This window comes from Suncus etruscus (assembly GCF_024139225.1).
Source record: "Suncus etruscus isolate mSunEtr1 chromosome X unlocalized genomic scaffold, mSunEtr1.pri.cur SUPER_X_unloc_16, whole genome shotgun sequence".
Taxonomy (NCBI): domain Eukaryota; kingdom Metazoa; phylum Chordata; class Mammalia; order Eulipotyphla; family Soricidae; genus Suncus; species Suncus etruscus.
Window position 1 is genome coordinate 45,401 of NW_026060311.1, and position 19,348 is coordinate 64,748.

At 38.1% G+C, this 19,348-nt stretch overlaps 1 protein-coding gene across 1 annotated transcript; it reads left to right on the top strand.

Moving 5' to 3' along the window:
- The first annotated feature begins 2,917 nt into the window (after nucleotides 1–2,917).
- On the top strand, nucleotides 2,918–4,318 carry LOC126000563 (DDB1- and CUL4-associated factor 8-like). Its single transcript, XM_049767787.1, is given in 4 exon segments — nucleotides 2,918–3,647; nucleotides 3,650–3,723; nucleotides 3,726–4,230; nucleotides 4,233–4,318. Coding segments are annotated over 4 exon segments (1,395 nt in total).
- Nucleotides 4,319–19,348: the final 15,030 nt, after the last annotated feature.

Consider the following 19,348-nt stretch of genomic DNA (forward strand, 5'->3'; position numbering starts at 1 on the left):
CACTGGGTGTGGACCAAAAACATAATAAAGAGAGAAAAGAATGCTGTCAATATTCTACTAGGGACTGCATTGAAATACATATAGGAGTTTTAAGTGAAATAGTTATTTTTAGGATATTATAAGGGGATTTCCCATGCCTGTAGCCTAACCTGTTTAATTTTCTGCATCCCATGTTGTCTCCCAGGAATCAGCAGGAGTAATTGTTGAGGGCTGAGCCAAAAAGAATCCCTGAGTGAGCATCTCCAGATGTGGCCCAAAACAAAACAAATATATAAACAATTTAATTCTCATAATGATGGGAGGGAGGAGGGAAATGGGGGCATTAGTGATGGTTTTGTTGCACTGGTGAAGGGGGTTTTTCTTTATATGACTGAAACCCAACTACCATCATGTCTGTAAACATGGTGCTTAAATATATTTTTAAAAAAATCTTGGGATTGTGCTTCTAAATGATTGTAATATGTTTCAAATTTCTGTGTCTTAATTACAAAATAAACAGATTCATTTCTTATCAAGAAATAATTCTCATATTGAACAAGACAAAAGCAAACAGTCATATGTGTCTGCAAATAAAATTTATCTGATAATATGTAAATCAATGTTCAAAATGTTAATCTAGAAAAGGGATAACTAGCTATAATAAAAAAATGAGCTAACAAGTGTCTAACAATGGAAAATTGTATTTGGCAGATTTTGTACATCTTGTGAAACAAATTCGAATGAAAATATTCAACTTCCCCCCTTTGAAGGGCATACCTAGTAGGTGCTTAGGGCTTATTCCTGGCTCAGTTCTCAGGAACCATACAGGATGCCAGAGATTGAACACAGATCAGCTGTGTACAAACTCAACATTTATATTACAGACGGGGCAATGTGATGCATTGAATCTCTTCTTATCCTTGAGTTTTGCTCCACTGTGACTGCCACTGACTTAAGTATTGACACTCTGTTGACTCACATAGTAAAGTATCCCATCTTTCTAACACTGTCTGGAGTCACTATTTGTGACTATCCCAACTTAACAGCCATCTAATTAAATATCTCTCAGACTACTTTTTAAAAAAATATTTATTGAAACTACTGTGAATCACAAAGTCCTTCATAGTTGGATTTCAGGTACACAGTGACAGTGAACAGACGACTTTTAGAATGTTTCCATATTCTTATTATAGTTACAGTCCAGGAACCAACATCAGTTATGAGTCTATTTATGTCTGATTTAGTAGCATTCTTCCAAAGTCCCTTGAGAAATAGTCATCCATATCCCAAGTGTGTTCCCTCATTACCACTGGTAATGAGGGAAATCATCACTAATTGAATATCTTTACTAAGGAGTTCTATGCCTCTGAAATAAAGGTACATATCTTGTTCTTGCAATTGATAAGGAGGTAGAACCATGCAGATTATGAATTTAAACCAGGCATTCATGCATTTAATGAACCATAAAAACAGATAGCAAGCATCTTAAAATGGAAGACTTGAAATATGTTTTTACTGAAATATATTTGTTGTGGTTTCTTTCTCAATTATTGATGTCACCATGATACACAATTGACATTTTGAAGTCATTAATGACAGAGCCACATGTCAATGGATATCCTTTTGATATAGCATAGACCAAAACATATGAATGTGAAGGACTAGATTCTACCCACTTTTTCTCTCCAGTGAGGCTCTCACCTTCTATTTCCTACCTAGGAAAAACTATTTTAATTTGCTGAGTGACCATGCAATTTCGTCCTTCAGGTTATTTTAATGCCCAATGAATCACTACTCAGAGAAGTAGTGTAACAGAAAAAGACTGACATTTCATAGCAAAATAAATCTAATTCATATGTAGAACCTGCGTGTTAACATCAGGGTTAGTCCCTCATATATACCAATACTTTAAAAAACTATAGAGGGAACAACGGAAAACTTTGATGCTTAGGGCTCTAGCCTTGTACACAGGCAGACAGGGATTCTCTCCCTGACACCCATAATAGCCCCTCCAGCTCCTCCAGGCACAGAGCGGGATGAAGCCCTGAGCAGCACTAGGTGTAGCCAAAAAAGAAGACTTAAAAATGAAAGGAGGGGGGCCGGAGAGATAGCATAGAGGTAAGGCATTTGCCATTCATGCAGGAGGTCATCGGTTCAAATCCCAGCGCCCCATATGGTCCCCCGTGCCTGCCAGGAGCAATTTCTGAGCCTGGAGCCAGGAATAACCCCTGAGCACTGTCGGGTGTGACCCAAAACCCCCCAAAAAATGAAAGGAGGGGGCCTGCGGGATATTACAACAGTAGGGCATTTGATTGCATGCCACAACATGGAAGGTACCCAGTTCAATTCACGTCATCCCGTATAACCTACATGGTGATTTGTGAGTGCAGAGCCAGGAGTGACCCCTGAGCACCACTGGACATGGCCCCAAAGCCAATCAAACAACCAATCAAATAAATAAATTAGCAAGGTTTTGTTTTGTATGAATAATTCGAAGGCTTATAAGAATCCGTTACGCCAAACAACTGTCGTTTTGTGAACATGATTCTAACGACAATGTTTTCCAAAACAGCTTATGCTTCCCATGTCCAGCCCCTGGCAGTATACAATGGTGTAAGTGCCAGACAGAATACAATCATTTCCAAGGGTCACAATGCATCCGGACAAAGTCTTCTGACCCTCACCGGTGTCCATACTGGGTCCTGGCCACAGTCTCGTCTCGCGAGATTCTGCCCAACAGTCGTCTCGCGAGATTCTGCCCAACAGTCTCGTCTCGCGAGATTCTGCCCAACGGCCATTGCCGCTGTACTTTCGTGACACTGAAGCAACGTCTCGGCCGACGATCAGGCTGCCACCGAAAAGGCAGGGTCCAGGGAGAAATTCGGTTCTTATCCTGGCCGGAGCGAGACAACCGTGAGCAGATAAAACGTCCAGTATCATGAGCGGTGCGGTTGACATGGAGCAGGACGAGGCATCCTCATCTGAGGACCAGGCGTTGTCGTCTGAGGACCTATTGGGGCCCAAAGACGTCGACGTCCCACAAGAGCAGTTAGAGCAGTTAGAGCAGGAGCGGGAGGAGGTCCTGGAGAACTGGGTGGCCTCGGAGGTTTCTCCCCTGCCTCGCCCCCGCTGGCAGGTTGTATCTGCCCTGCGCAACCTGCAGCTGGGCTCCAGGGCTAACTTCGTCTCCGAGGCCTGTGGGGCCAGAGCGCTGGTGCAGCGCTTCCAGCTGCAGTGGGAGCTGAAAGGCCACACGGGCTGCGGCAGCACCCTGCAGTTTAACGAGAGTGGGGCCTGGCTGACGAGCAGCAGCCATGACATGAGGGTCATCATCTGGGACTGGGTGCAGCAGCGCGCCCTGCTGGACTTTGACAGTGGCTTCACTAGTAATGTCTTCCAGGCCAAGTTCCTCCCAAATAGTGGGGATACAGCCAGGGCCATGTGCGGCAGCGATGGCCAGGTTCGGGTGGCACAGCTCTGCCCCTCCCCAGCCTGCCAGACCATCAGGCGTGTGGCTCAGCACCAAGCAGCTGCCCACAAGCTGGCATTAGTGCCACACTGCCCACACAGATTCCTCACATCAGGCGAAGATGCTGCTGTCTATCATGTCGACCTCCGGCTGGATCAGCCAGCTTCCGAACTGCTCGTGTTAAAAGAGAAGCGGAAGAGAGTGGGCTCTATACGATCTTTGTGAATCCTAACAACATTCACGAGTTTGCAGTGGGTGGACAAGACCCGGTTGTTTTAGAATATATGACCAGAGAAAAATGGACCAGAGGGTCAATAATGGCGTCCTTAAGAAATTCTGTCCTCCGCACTTGTTAACCAATCAAATTAACCCAGTCGTCACAAGTATGGTGTACAGCCATGATGGCACTGAGCTCTTGGCCAGTTATAATGATGCAGATATTTACCTCTTTGATACTAACAGCTGTGATGAAACCCAGTATGGAAAAAATACCAAGGGCATAGAAATAGTTTGCCACCAAAAGAGATCAATCAATTTCTATGGGCCCAGAAGTCAGTTTGTTGTGAGTGGCAGTGACTGTGAACATATATTTTTCTGGGAGAAGTCATCTTGCCAGATTGTTCAGTGCATAGAGGCAGATCTGGGAGATACCATCAATCGCGTTGAACCCCACCCTCACCTACCTATAATAGCGAGCTGTGGCCTAGACATGAACGTCAAGATCCTGGGACCCTCAGGCATAGTTACTGCTGACCCTGGAGAAACGAAGAACGTGATGAAAAGGATGCACATGATGAATGTCTCATGAGCCACAGGAATCTTTTTGACAACTACATGATGTGGTGCCTGATGCATCGCATAAATCCCTGAGATCATCTGCGTCATTGTGGAGCAACTGATAGAGCTGGAATCGCTGGTTCTGCAGATTCTGATGATTCCTCCAGGACCTCTGATCTATCTGAAGAAGGTGAAGCTCTCACACCATGCCAGCCATCTTAAAACGTGTCGTGCCTATTCCAGCATTCTATCCCATCTCTAGGTTAGATATAAGTGAAAAATGCAACTTTATTAAATGTGCCCTTGTGTTCTATTTTTTTAGGTACAAGAAAAACCTAACTTCAATTAATTTTCTCTACCTTCTTTGATGTTTTATTCCTTTAATCTTCACTTGGCAACTTTATTTCTGCCTTTCTTTTTATCTTTCTGTTCCTATTACAAATGTTACTAATTTAATTCCAATTAATATAATTCCAATTTTAAATTAATTAAAAATTAATTCACTTCTTCTGTCACTAATAAAGATCACCCTTTATTTTTTCTTTATTTATTATTATAAATACCTTGGTTGACATGAAATTATTAGAAATGTGTTTATCTTTTAAACTAGGGCTAATTTTGTTCCTTAAAATGTTGACTATTGGCACACTTACAAACATGCTTCAACATTGTTCTCTTTGATCCTCTCTTTCTTGTTCTCTCACTATCACTCACACACAATTTAACTGAAAAGGAAAATTGTCTATAAAGATTTACATTTGTATTTAGAAATATACATTTAAATATGTTTATGTTTAAATACAAGACATTCCATTCTTCTAGAATAAATAACATGGGGTTGTCTACATTTTCTGAAGTGTGTGTTAATTATTGTAACTTCAGTTCTCTTAGAGTTCCTTGGCTGGAGAGAACTCTCGCAGCACAAATACCTATAAGCTACTAAACCAATAACATAAGAATATTTACTACTCAAAAACAAGTATTAAAATTAAACTAGGTATTAAATAGAGCTACCTATGCTTAAAGTTTTCTGTATCCTAGGAATTGTTTGTGGGATTGATACCACTTGATATGCTTATGTTACCGAAAATTTTTGACAATTTTGCAGGCACAGTGTGTTGGGCGTTTGCCTTACATGAAGCAGCCCACAGTTTAATATTCAGCAACATACAGGGTCCTCTGACCACTGCCAGGGAGGATCCCTAAGTTCAGTCCAGGACTAAGAATTAAGCACAGCCAGTTGTTGCACAAAGAAAGAACGAATGTTTATGATAGTATATATCTTTGATAACATTTTATCTTAAAGTTTTATATGAATTTTGATTTATATATGTGCGGTTATTATTCAATTATATTCATTCTGTTTATAACTTATTTGTCTAAGTGAATACAAAAGGTGTGCCTTTCTACAATATTACTTTACAATACTGAAAAAAACACTTGTTTTCACAAATTTTGTCGTTTGAATCATATAATCAAGTACCTTTAGACTCAAAAAAGTTCATTCCTAGTGCTCCTTATATTAGTTGAAAATTTGGGTCATACGGTTTGAATCCCTTTCCATTTGGCAGCAAGTCCCTTGGTGGGCTGGGAGTCCTCCCTCTGGGACTCCATCCTCTGAGCCTTCACTGGCCGATGAGTAACTGAGACCGCTCTCAATCAGAAACAGAAAGGGGGATCCAAAAGTGGGTTGGGAAAGGGAACCCTGTGAAACAACTACACCCACTGGACAGCAAAGGCAGCTCAGGTAATCGAAGCCCTACCTGAACTCTAGATTCCAGTGTCACACCATTTGAATCCATTGCATTCTGGGATCGATTCCTTTGCTGAGATGGGAGTCCGCCCTCTGGAACCCCATCCCCGGAGCCTTCACTGTCCGATGGGGAACTCAGACCACTCCAGCCATAAACAGAAAAATGGGTCCAAAATGAAGTTAGTAAATGGAACCCTGTGCAGCAACCCCACCAACTGGGTGGGACCTGGCACCTTAGGCAGTATAAGCCCAGTCTGGGATCTGGCTCTCAGTGTCATACCTTTGAATCCATTGCAACTGGGAGCAAGTATATAGCTGTGCTGGGATTCTTCTCTCCTGGATACCCTCCCCAGAGCCTTCACTGGATGAAGGGGAACTCAGACCACTCCAGCCAGAAACAGAAATCTGGGTCCAAAATGCCACTTGAGAAAGGAAAAGGTGTGCAGCAATTCCTCCCACTGGGCAGGGTCTGGCAGCTCAGGTAGTCTAATCCCTGCCTGGACTCTGGCTCCAAGTCCACACCGTTTGAATCCATTGCCTTCTGGGAGAGAGTCCATCGATGGGTTGTGGGTTCTCCCTCTGGGACTCAATGATCGGAGGTTTTACCTGCCGATTGGGAACTCAGACCACTCCAGCCAGGAATAGAAAGATGGTTCCAAAATGGGTGTTGGAAAATGGAACCCTGTGCAACAAACCCCTCACACTGGGTGAGGCTTGGCAGCTGAAGTAGTCTAAGCTCTCTGTGAAATCCATTGCCATCTGGGAGTTGAGTTCCTTGCTAGGCTGGAAGTCCTCCCTCTGGAACCCATCCCAGGAACTGTGACTGGCCAATTCGGATCTCAGACCACTTCACCTCAAAACAGAAGGTGGGTACAAAATGAAGGTTGGGAAGGGAACCCTGTGCAGAAACCCTTCCATGGGCAGAGCCTGGCATCTGAGGTGGTCTAAGCCTGGCCTGAGCTCTGGTCTCAGTGTCACACCTTTGAATCCATTGATATCTGGGAGCTGTGTGCCTCTGCTGTGCTGGGATCTTCCCTTCGGATCCAATCTCTGAAGTCTTTATTGCCGATGGGGATCTCAGACCACTCCAGCTCAGACAGAAAGGTGGGTCCAAAATGGGGTTGGGAAAGGGATCCCTGTGCAGCATCCCCGCCTACCTGACAGGGCCTGGCAGCTCAGGTAGTCTAAGCCCTGCCTGGGCTCTCGATCCCAGTGTCACACCATTGGAATCCATTGCCACTTGGGTGACGATCCTGTGCTAATTTGGGGAAAAGTACACGCCTGTGTCCACATTCACTCAACAAATGAGTACTGACGGTTGCCAGAAAAACTAATTAAGCTTTATAACCCACCCAGGGAAGATGTCCCTGAGAGCGATGTTCTTTCTCTTTCAGATGCTGACCATGAAAATGCAAAGCTGCCTGTAGACAGCTTTTAAATTTTAAGCCCCCTTTTGGGCTCCTCTTTTTCTGTTCCTTCCCACGGGTCTGGCCATTACCAAGTTTTTAATTATACATGGCTATTAAAAAAAAAACAGGCTGGAGATATTGTAGCCACCCAAACCAGAATCTCCCACAAACCTTTCAGGGATTTGTTTTTGCTTACCGATCTTTGCCACCTGGCCCCCGGAACCTCTAAAAATTGGCAGGTGCCAGACTCTTATTGACCCCAATCTAAGCCGCCTCAAACCCTTGCCAATGGCTACAGTAAAGGCGGATACACTGCCAGATCCCAGGGCCACCTGTTATTCCTTCTAAGCAGGCAGGATATGGCAATGCCCTCAACAGACAACTCTTTCAAAAAACTGATTTTTTTTTTTTTGGTTTTTGGGTCACACCCGGCAGTGCTCAGGGGTTACTCCTGGCTGTCTGCTCAGAAATAGCTCCTGGCAGGCACGAGGGACCATATGGGACACCGGGATTCGAACCTACCACCTTTGGTCCTGGATCAGCTGCTTGCAAGGCAAACGCCGCTGTGCTATCTCTCCGGGCCCCAAAAAACTGATTTTTATGTTTGTCCCGGCACCCACAGTTCCCGTGAGTACAACCGCACATGTGGCACCTTTGGTTCCTTTTCTGACTTTGAGAAAGTCAGAAAAGGAGCCAAAGATGGGTCGTGTAGCACTTGGCAAGGAAAGCGATGGTGCAACCCTATTATTAAGAATGGTAAAGCCCATTACTGGACATCTGTCCTGGAATGGGGACTTCGACTGTATATTTCTGGCACAGATCCCAGCATGATTTTTTTCTTTACAACTTGTTAATCAGCCGCCATCTCCTGCAGGAGTAGTTCTGGGCCCCAATCTCATTTTGCACCATTCAAATGGACTGTCTTTTGCCCTTCCCCCGGCACCTTTTCCTCCTCATACACCAGCACTACCCACAGAAGTTACTCCCACAGCATATTTTACAACGGTTATACCTGCTGGACCTGCATCCACAGCACAGCTTATTTTGGACATGATGAATGCTTCTGCTGCCACTATAACTGACCTAGACTATGAAAACTGCTGGATATGCTATATGAAGGAGTTGCCACCTTCGGTGTTCCCAGGATCACCAACAAACTGGAAGACTTACGATGACAAAACAATCTTGATTCACACAAGATTACTGTGGGACAGGTTGTGGGATTGGGAACATGTCTTCTTGGTCCTTATATGCTCTCCCCCACTCTCCCTTGATCCTATTTGTGAAGCCTCATCCCCACCCATTCTTCCTAGGTAACTTGACCTTACCTGCAAGGCCCCGCCCATTTCCTGGTTGGGGTCTCGGAAAGGGTAGATAAGGTTTTGAACAGAGGCGATGAGGCCCTTTTTTGGCCCTCTTGGTTTTTTGCCAGCATGGAGGTCAAAGAGAAAAGAGCTGGAAGTTACAGCTCACCTCAGAAGCTCACCACAAAGAGTGATGAGTTTAGTTAGAGAAATAACTACATTTCGAACTGTCCTAATAATGAGTATGTATGAGGGAAATGGAAAGCCTGTCTAGAGTACAGGCAGGGTCCGGTGGGGAGGAGGGAGATTTGGGACATTGGTGATGAGAACGTTGCACTGGTGATGGGTGGTATTCTTTACATGACTGAAACCCAAACACAATCATGTATGTATTCAAGGTGTTTAAATAAAATATATTAAAAAGGATACATCTTTAAAAAGAAGATATCCTATAATATAAGGGAATGGGGAACACTAGGTTCATATGCTGGTACAGATCACAGAGAAGGCTGTGCAAAAAAAAAAAGAGAGAAATCGCCCCTGGCTTGGGGGGACCATATAGGACACCGGGGGATAGAACCACGATCCTTCCTTTGCTAGCGATTGCAAGACAGACACCTTACTTCTAGCGCCACCTCTCTGGCTCCATGAACTTATATTTTTAATAATTTTTCTCATAGATTATTTAGTATTTTCGAAACTGCCATATTTATATTTTATTTTGGAGGCAGATTTGAATTAATAAGTACAAAAGTATTTAAAATTAGATAATTTGCTAATTCTTTGAGAAAAGGGAAAATAATAATAAAAAACATGGCTTAGTTGGTTACGAGCATTGATCTTAGTGAACTAATTTTATTGCTTTTCTTTTTGTTTTTTATTCCAAGTTATTAAAAATAACTTGGTTTTCAGGTTTTTTATCAACAGAAGACTGTAACAATCATGACAGAGCAGATCTCTAGCTACAGAGGTCTGATTTTATCATCCATAATGATTTTTGTATTGTTGCTATGTTTTTCTACATTTTTTACGTTCTAAAATTCTAAATTTTAAATTCTAAATATTTATGTTTTATATTCTAAAATTCTACTTCTAAAATCTAAATTGTAATATCTAAATTTTAAAATTCTAATTCTAAGTTATAAAAACTATATTCTAAAATAACAATGATTATATTAGCATCAGTTTTAGAAGTTGAAAATACAGAATTTAGGATTGTTGAGTTTAAAATGTAGAATTTTAGAATACGGAAATTAGAAATTTAGAATTTACGTTTTATAATTTAGCATTTTAGAAGTGAGAATTTTAGAATATATAATTTTAAAATTGAGAGTTTAGAATTTTAGAATAAATAATTTAGAATTTTAGAATTTAGAATGTACAATTTTAGAATATATAATTTAGATTTCTGAATTTAGATTTTATAGTTTCAAATTTTAGAAGTTAGAACTTTAGAATATAGACTATAGAATTTTAGAATTTAGAATTAGAATATAGAATTAAGAATTTAAAATATGGAATTTAGAATTTTTGAATTTAGAAAGTAGAATTTTAGAATTTAGAATTTTAAAATATAGAAAAATTAGAATTTTATCATTTAAAATGTAGAATTTTAGATTTCAAATTTTATAATTTAAAATTTTAGAAGTTAGCATTTTAGAATATAGAATGTAGATTTCTAGAATTTAGAATTTTAGAATAAAGGATTTAGAATTTTAGAATGTAGAATGTAGAATTTTAGAATATAGAATTTAAGATTTTTAGAATTTAGAGAATTTAGAATTTTATAAGTTAGAATTTTAGAATATAGAATATATTATAGAATACAGAATTTTAGAATTTAGAATTTAATACTTTAGAATATGGAATTTAGAATTTTAATATATAAAATTTAGAATATTAGAATTGAGAATTTTATGTTAGAATTTTAGAATATAGAATTTAGAATCTTAGAATTTAGAATAGGAAATTAAGAATTTTAGAAATCAGAATTTAAAATGTTAGAATTTTAGAATAAAATGTAGAAATTTATCAATATAGAATTTTATATGATTATTCATGGGTTTTTGTTTTTCCTTTATGGATTTTGGGCCACAGCAGATGACGTGAATTGGTTTCACCTGGCTATGGACTCTGAAATTGCTCTGTGTTTGGGAACCAAATAGGATGGAGGGTCATGAAACTACAGTCTGTCCTTGGCTAGCAATGGCCAGGCAGATGCCAACACTTGTGCCCCACAAGCCCAAGTAATGTAGAATTTTAGAATTTCAAATGGTCGCCTTTTAGAATTTAGAATGTTAACATTTAGAATTGTAGACTTTAGAATTTAGAATTTAAGAGTTTAGAAATTAAATTTTGTTTTATCAAATTTTAGAAATGATTTTAGAATTTCCTTTTTAGAATGTAGAATCTTAGATTTGAGAATATAGAATTAAGAATTCTAGAATAGAGAGTTTAGATTTATAGAATTTAAGAATATGGAATTTATAATTTTAGAATTGAAAATTTCGAAGTTTAAATTATAGATTTTAGTATTAAGTATCTTAGAAATTATATTTTAGAATTTACACTTTTGAATTATAGGATATAGAATTTAGACTTTTGAATTCAGAATGTAGAATTTTAGAACATAGAATTTAGAATTTTAGAATTTAGAATTTAAGAAGTTAGAATATAGACTATAAAATTTTAGAATTTAGAATGTAGAAATTTAAAATATATGATTTATCATTTTAGAATATGAAATATAGAAATATAGAATATAGAATTTACAATTATAGAATATAGAATTTAGAATTTAGGTTTTAGAATTTAGATTTTAGAAATTTAGAATATAGTATATAGAATTATAGAATTTAGAATTTTGAATTTTAGAATATAGATATAGAATTTCTGATTTTGAACATTAGAATTCTACAATATAGAATTTAGAATTTTAGAATATGAAATTTAGAATTTTAGAATTTAGAATTTGGAAGTTTAAAATTTAGATTTTAGAATTTAGATTTTTAGAAATTAGAATTTAAAAGTTTAAAATATAGAATATATTTGCTTCAGCTTGTGGCATAGCTATTTTTCTGGGTCCATTTTGGCTCACACCAAGAGGTTTCGAAGACAGGACAGTGGAAAAACACGCACAGGGACCAATCACATTTGGGAATATGTGTGGGGGAGTAGATTTTCTCAGCTTATATCACTGACAGGGGACCTTCCTTTTGGCAGAATTCTGCGAATAGCAGTTTTTCATCATTAGACACAGTTCCTTAGCGCTCTGGCCCTTGCATGAGCCTCTGAGACAGCTATTTTTAGGGCCCTTTCGGCCCACTCCCAAGAGGGTTCAGAGACAAAACAGTGGAAAAACACGCACAGGAAAAACTCACAGTCAGAAATCACTGGGCAGGCATAGATTTTCCTAGCCTGCCATCACAAACAGAAGACCTTCCTTTTTGCAGAATACTGCGGATAGTCAGTTTATATGGTCTGATAGAGTTCCTTGGCGCACCAGCACTTGCATGAGCTTCTAGTAGAGCTATTTTCTGGGCCCTTTTTGGCATGCTCCCAAGAGGTTTCTGAGACAGACAGTGGAAAAATATCCACAGGCAACACTCACAGTCGAAAATCACTGGATGGGCAAAGATTTTCCCATCCTGACGTAGCCAACAGGTGACCTTCATTTTTGCCCAATACTATGGATAGCTGGATTACATGGACAGACACAGTTCTTTGGCGATCAGGACGTTGGATGTGCCTCTGGGAGAGCTATTTTTCTGGGCCCTTTCCGGCACACTCCCAAGAGGTTTCAGAGAAAAGACAGTGGAAAACATGCACTGGCAATACTCACATTTGGGAGTTACAGGGCAGTCATAGATTATCCCTGCCTAACGTCACTAACAAAATGGACCATCCCTATCACAGACAGGAATCACCGGGCAGCCATGGAATTTCCCATCCTGATGTCACAAACAGGGGACCTTCCCTATTGCAGGTTACTGCGAATAGCCAGTTTTTATGGCCAAACACAGCTCCTCGGCACTCTGGCCATTGGATGAGCCTTTGCGAGGGCGATTTTTCTGGGCCCATTTCAGCCCACTACCAAGAGCTTTCAGAAACAGGACAGTGAAAAACACACCCAGGCAACACTCACAGTCGGGAGTCATGGTCATGCATAGATAATCCAAGCCTGACGTCACAAACTGGGGACCTTCCTTTATGCAGAATACTGAGGATAGCCAATTTTCATAATCAGAAACAGTTCCTTGGCACTCCGGCTCTTGCATGAGCGTCTGGAAGAGCAATATTTCTGTTGTGAGCCAAACCTGTTCGCAAGACGCCAGCGCCTGCAAACAGATCCTTCGTGGAGTTTCGGGAAAAATCCGCGGGGAGAGAGTGGGTACACGGACAGCGAACAATGGAAAATATGTTGTAGAAATGAATGAAACCACACAGATAGTATGGGGACTCAACATTATCAGAAACGAGAGACAAATTTATTTTTTAAGCTGGCAGCTTTTAAAGGTTAGAGACTTGGAAGGCAGATGCAGATTCTAGACATCAAAGAGGCTGGGAAAAGAATGAAGGACTCTAGCTTAAATTAGCATATAAAAGAGTTGAAACTGAAGGTGAAAAAAGCAGCTAGTTTTGGGTTCCCTTTGCTTTGGGTAAAACAGAAGGAAAACGTAATTACAGGGGAGTTGGAATGTGAGGAATGTTTCAGAGTTTTGGGAAAAAATGAAAATTATTTTATTATGAGCTAAATTTATGAAAAGGCCTGAATTTAGGCGCCAAGGTAGCAAAAATTACAGGGAGCTATTAAATGGGAGACTTTTGGCTGTTTGATTGCTGTTCTAGTTAGAAAGAATTTACTAAGGCCTGATTTCTAATAAAGGTTTAAAATAAAGAGAGAAATAGTTACAGCCCTTATGAAATTATGTCCAAATAATCCACGCAAAGGGTCAAGTGATTTTGACTGCTCTAAGCGGGCCTTTTTGGCAGATAATTTCTTTTTAGAGGAGAGCACTACACTTTCGTGTATGCCTCTTCTGAGTGGGGTGTAGCATTTCACCTTTTTTTTTTTTTTTGTAGGCACCTGGTGGCAATATTAGGCTTTTATGGCTGTGGGCTCAGAATAGCCTTTTGCACACTAGGGACCAAATAGGAGTTCGAATTACTGTTTGCATGCGAGGCAAAACACCTTACGTATGCTATTTTTTGTAATAAGTTCAATTAGAGAGAATAGAGACAGTACCAAAAGAGCCAAAAGTTTTAAGTATTTTATGCAAGGTGGGATTAGGAGTATGATATATTTAGCTAAATAGGGTATAAAGTATGTACTATTATATGAAAATTAAAATATAGGCAGGTTATAGTAACAATAAAAAATTGAGAATGTGCACTGGCACTGAGGAATAAAAAACAAATAAGTAAGATACTATAAGTGAGAGAATTGTAAGGAGAAGATTGAGTAATACTACATTATTATGAAAAGTTAGAAATAAAGAAGAAGCATAGAAAAGTTGGAAATTAGAGGACAATTTAAGCAATAGTAATAACATGGCATATATGAAACAATTTTTGCTGGGAAATATTTGGAAGGGGAATTGCTGGTTTGCAAATTATAAACACATATACAAAAAAATTTTTTTGTTACAAATTACAATGATAATAAAAGTTTTGTTGCTGCTTTTAAGAAGGTAGGTTAAACAGGAAACATATACTTAGAAGAATAAAAGATGATATTTTGTTGAAGAGTTCATAAGTTCAGTTTTTAAAATTTTAGAGTTCGTAAGTTCAGCTGCGGGTGTGACGTCATCTGTTTCCAGGCAGCCTTCAGGGGTCAGCAGTGATGGCGTTTTTTGCAGAAGTCACAGGACTGAGGGTTGAAAATGCAGCTGGAGTTGTCAGGTGAAGTCAGAGGGGGTGCTGAGTGTGTGAGCTTGTTAGCTTCTGTGGAGGGACTAATTCCTCAGGCAAACAGCGTTTTAGCGTCAGTAGTTTCTGTGAATTTTATTTTGAAGAACTGGAAGACTTAAGTGAAAAAATTAGTAGGGGCATGGTAATTGTTTTACTTTGACTGGGTTTCAGAGAAACTTTTTAGACCTGTGGAAAAATTAAATAGCTTTTAATTATACTTTGGAGGAGCTGTATGCTTCCCTTTTGGACTTATGTTGTAGAAGTTCTATAAAACAAAGGTTGTTAGAAGAAGGTGAGGGTAGAGAATTTGCATTATTTATATTTGGGATGTTAAAGGAGCTGTACCTTTTTTGCCTATAAGAAAGGAAGAAAGGTTTTTTTGTTACTTTGATTGCAAGGGAATGCAATTGACTGGTATAAATTTGTAGTTTCAATTCCTGGAAAGGATTAAATTGATTAGTGGGATTTGAGCAGATTAGATTTAAAAATTTTAAGATTGTTTTAGAGGTGCACGTGTTTTTGTTTCCTGTGGGAGGATAAAAATTAATTTGCAATGAAATACAAAAATTAAGTAAAAGCAATTACAATAATTATTTAGTACAGATTGGTTATAAAACAAGGTAAGGTTATAATATTTAAATGCATTTTATAAGCAAGTAAATAAGGTAGTGGTGGTAGGTATATTTAGAGGCTAGAAATATAAGGAAAAATAAAAGAAGCAAAACTTTTAACATAGTAGCAATAAGATTATAAAGTAATGATTTTTATACTTAAAAATAAGAGAAAATGTTTGTTAAGAAAACCGCAATAATTGACCTGATTATACTGTATACATATTGAAATAAAAGAAAACAAATTTATAGAAAAAATTATAGAAACAATAGAGAGAAAATATTTTTGAGTTATGTAAATTGAAAAGTTATGCAGCAAACAAGAGGTAAAAAATTGATGTAACTTATTTGTTATTGGCATTTGTGTGAAGGCACATCTCCTGTTTTTAGGAAGAAAACCTTAATGATTTTTTGGGAGAAAACACAGCTGAATATTACTGTTAATTTGTTTGCTATAAATTTTTGGGTAAGAGTTACCGTGATAAGGCAGAGTAACTTTTGTTACTAATGACCAGTTTTTTGTAGTTATTAAGTAACTTTTACTTAAGTATTTTTTTTAAATGCATAAAAAACAAATACAGAAGGTGGTTACCAAATACAAGTTAACTAAAAAAAATTTTTTTTAGATAGTAGAAAATTAAAATTATATTTTTAGACATATATATTTTTAAGATTGAGAAAAATTTTATTTTTAGGGGCAGCCACTGAAGGCTGTTTGCAAATGTGGTTTGCAGAGAAGGCATTTTTGTTTATACATATGCAAATTAAGGTAGCCATTGAGTATAAACAAAAGATAAATTTAAAGATTTAAGAGGCTGAAAGCACAGAGCAACAAGTAAATTTTTAAAATTGCAATAAGTTATGTAGCTTTGATTTTATGATTACTGTATCATGAGGTTAAAAAACATGCTTTATTACTAGAATTTTACCATATAAAGCATTAGATTTGTGTTTTGAAAATAATTTGGCAGTAACAGACTGACAAATGAAATGGCCAGATTAATTATTAGTTAAAGTTGTAGACTTTGGGGGATAAGTTTCCTTTTATCAATTAAAGGTACTAAAATTTGTTTAAAATTTGAGGGCATTTCTTGTAGATGAAATACACCTAACTAATTAAGACCAGAGCTGACAGGTGGTATATGCCAGCTATTTGTTAACATTAGAAAACTCTTATAAAGGCTTAGAGATGGAAATGATGAAAATTAACCTTAATTGAAATATAGGTAAATAAAATGCTAGATGTTATTAAATACGATTGAAAATTAGTTATTAGATGTATTATTATTTTTGATAACAATAAAGAATTAACACAATTTGATACCAGTTTTAATATTATTATGACCAATGATAATATTACACAGTAATAAATCTATGTGACCAAAAAAAATTTTTTTTTAAATTAAGTTGTAAAAATATTATGCAGACACAAAATTAATATTATGGTTAAATGTTAAGTAACTGCAACATTATCAGACAATTTTGATTTATTAAAAACTTTTAGAAAGAGAAATTTGGAAACCTTGAGAAATTTTGTTCTCATTCTGGTGACCACAATGAGCTCTCTGCGGGGGAGGTTCCCTTCCCCCTCAGGGCCTAGAAGCCGCTTGAATTCAAAGCGCAAACACACCTTTTTTTTTTTTTTTTCCTCTGAGGCAAGGTTTGACCTAGGAAAAAGCTGTTTTTTCAAAATTGCACATTTGTAATATGCTTAGTTATATAAAAGAAGCACACATTGTTTTCAGACACACAATTTTTAGACATACAATTTAAATGCACACTCAGACAAACTTTTAGATTCACACAGCACGTAAATTGACAAACATATAGGTGAGTTGCAGGTAAAAGAGAGATGAGAAAAATCGTGGGAAGTTTTTGGACGTTTTCAAATTATTCCCGGCAGATTTTTGCTGGCTATTAATAAAAAATTGTTTTAGGAAAAGATAAGATAAGGCCTTTTTAGAAGAAAATAGAAGAGTCGACTCTTAGTTAAAAAGGGAGGTTTTTGAAGAGAAATAGAAAAAATTAAGTTCATTTGTTTACCTTTATAAATTTTTAATTGGCGAATTTCTACTTTTGTTGCATTAGATATGACCTGCAACTTTTACGGATACACACATATTTATAAAAAGAAAACTTTTGAGCAGAGACTTATGAAAAGAATTTATACATTAGATATGCAAAAATGTTATTAATTATGATTTTTAGACAGTTTTCAGCACATCTCTTCCCCATATAGTATACGATGAATGAGGTAGAATATAGGGCTGGAAATTTCCTTTGCTTACACCATTATTTCAAGGTAGGAATACAGCACTTTTTAGAACACTTTTAGGCAATCCTAGACCCCTCAAAGGGAATGGAACGTGTTCCACTGCCCAGGAGTGGGGCCAATCTTTTCCAGCGATGCAGGAAAAGTCTGCTCCGGTATCCACGTGGCCTAAAATATCTTTGTCCTGAATTTTTATAGATGTTACAAGTGGTTTTGAGGTGTTCTCATATTTCTCAAACATTACAGGAGAACAAGACTCAGTAGCATGAAAAGATGCAGCATACAGATTGTTTTGTTTTAAAAACGTTTTAACTTTTAGCACAGGAGAAACAGTAGCCAAAGCTAATTTTGATTCATTTTTAACTTGGTGTTTTCTGGGGGATTCTTTTGTCTCTAAGTTTAGAGATGCCATAGAAGAAAACAGCTCTTCAGTTGTTAAAGGTTCTGAGCCTTTTTTTGTTTTATTAAGCCACTGATTGCTAGTTCTCATAGAATTTATATTGGTCTTTTGCCTGGACTGCTGATTAAAATGACTATATTTTATCTCTGCACTGGTAGTTTGGGCTGATTCTTTTTTTTTTTTTTTTTTTTGGTTTTTGGGCCACACCCAGTGATGCTCAGGGGTTACTCCTGGCTATGCGCTCAGAAGTCGCTCCTGGCTTGGGGGACCATATGGGACACCGGGGGATCGAACCGCGGTCCGTCCAAGGCTAGCGCAGGCAAGGCAGGCACCTTACCTCTAGCGCCACCGCCCGGCCCCGGGCTGATTCTTTTTTATCATCAATTACCTCCATAACCTCTGTTCAAATTGTATAGATAAGATTTAGGTGGGCATCAAGACCATACGTTTCATATACATTTTTGATATCCTGCTGTACTTGTAGCCAATCCTCCAAACATAGAGTACCCCTCTCAATAAACCAGAGGCTATAAGTTTCTAAGAATAGAATAAATTGCTGTATCTGCTGTGGAGATATGGCTGAACTCTTAGCTTTTAGAATATACTTTATAGTATTAGAAAGAATTTGTTGCTTAGAATAATTTTGACCCATGTTTCCGTATACCTTCTCGTCTTAAAGCCTGGTACTTTTCCAGGGGTTCCTAGGCAACCTTGACGAGGGCCAGTTCCGTGTTCTAAAATTGAAAAAGAGAAGGAAAGAAAGAATAGAAAAATAGGAGAGACAGCTTTCCCTCTCCAAATAGCCCCACGTTGGGCGCCAATTGTTGTGAGCCAAACCTGTTCGCAAGACGCCAGCACCTGCAAACAGATCCTTCGTGGAGTTTCGGGAAAAATCCGCGGGGAGAGAGTGGGTACACGGACGGCGAACGATGGAAAATATGTTGTAGAAATGAATGAAACCACACAGATAGTATGGGGACTCAACGTTATCAGAAACGAGAAACAAATTTATTTTTTAAGCTGGCAGCTTTTAAAGGTTAGAGACTTGGAAGGCAGATGCAGATTCTAGACATCAAAGAGGCTGGGAAAAGAATGAAGGACTCTAGCTTAAATTAGCATATAAAAGAGTTGAAACTGAAGGTGAAAAAAGCAGCTAGTTTTGGGTTCCCTTTGCTTTGGGTAAAACAGAAGGAAAACGTAATTACAGGGGAGTTGGAATGTGAGGAATGTTTCAGAGTTTTGGAAAAAAATGAAAATTACTTTATTATAAGCTAAGTTTATGAAAAGGCCTGAATTTAGGCGCCAAGGTAGCAAAAATTACAGGGAGCTATTAAATGGGAGACTCTTGGCTGTTTGATTGCTGTTCTAGTTAGAAAGAATTTACTAAGGCCTGATTTCTAATAAAGGTTTAAAATAAAGAGAGAAATAGTTACAGCCCTTATGAAATTATGTCCAAATAATCCA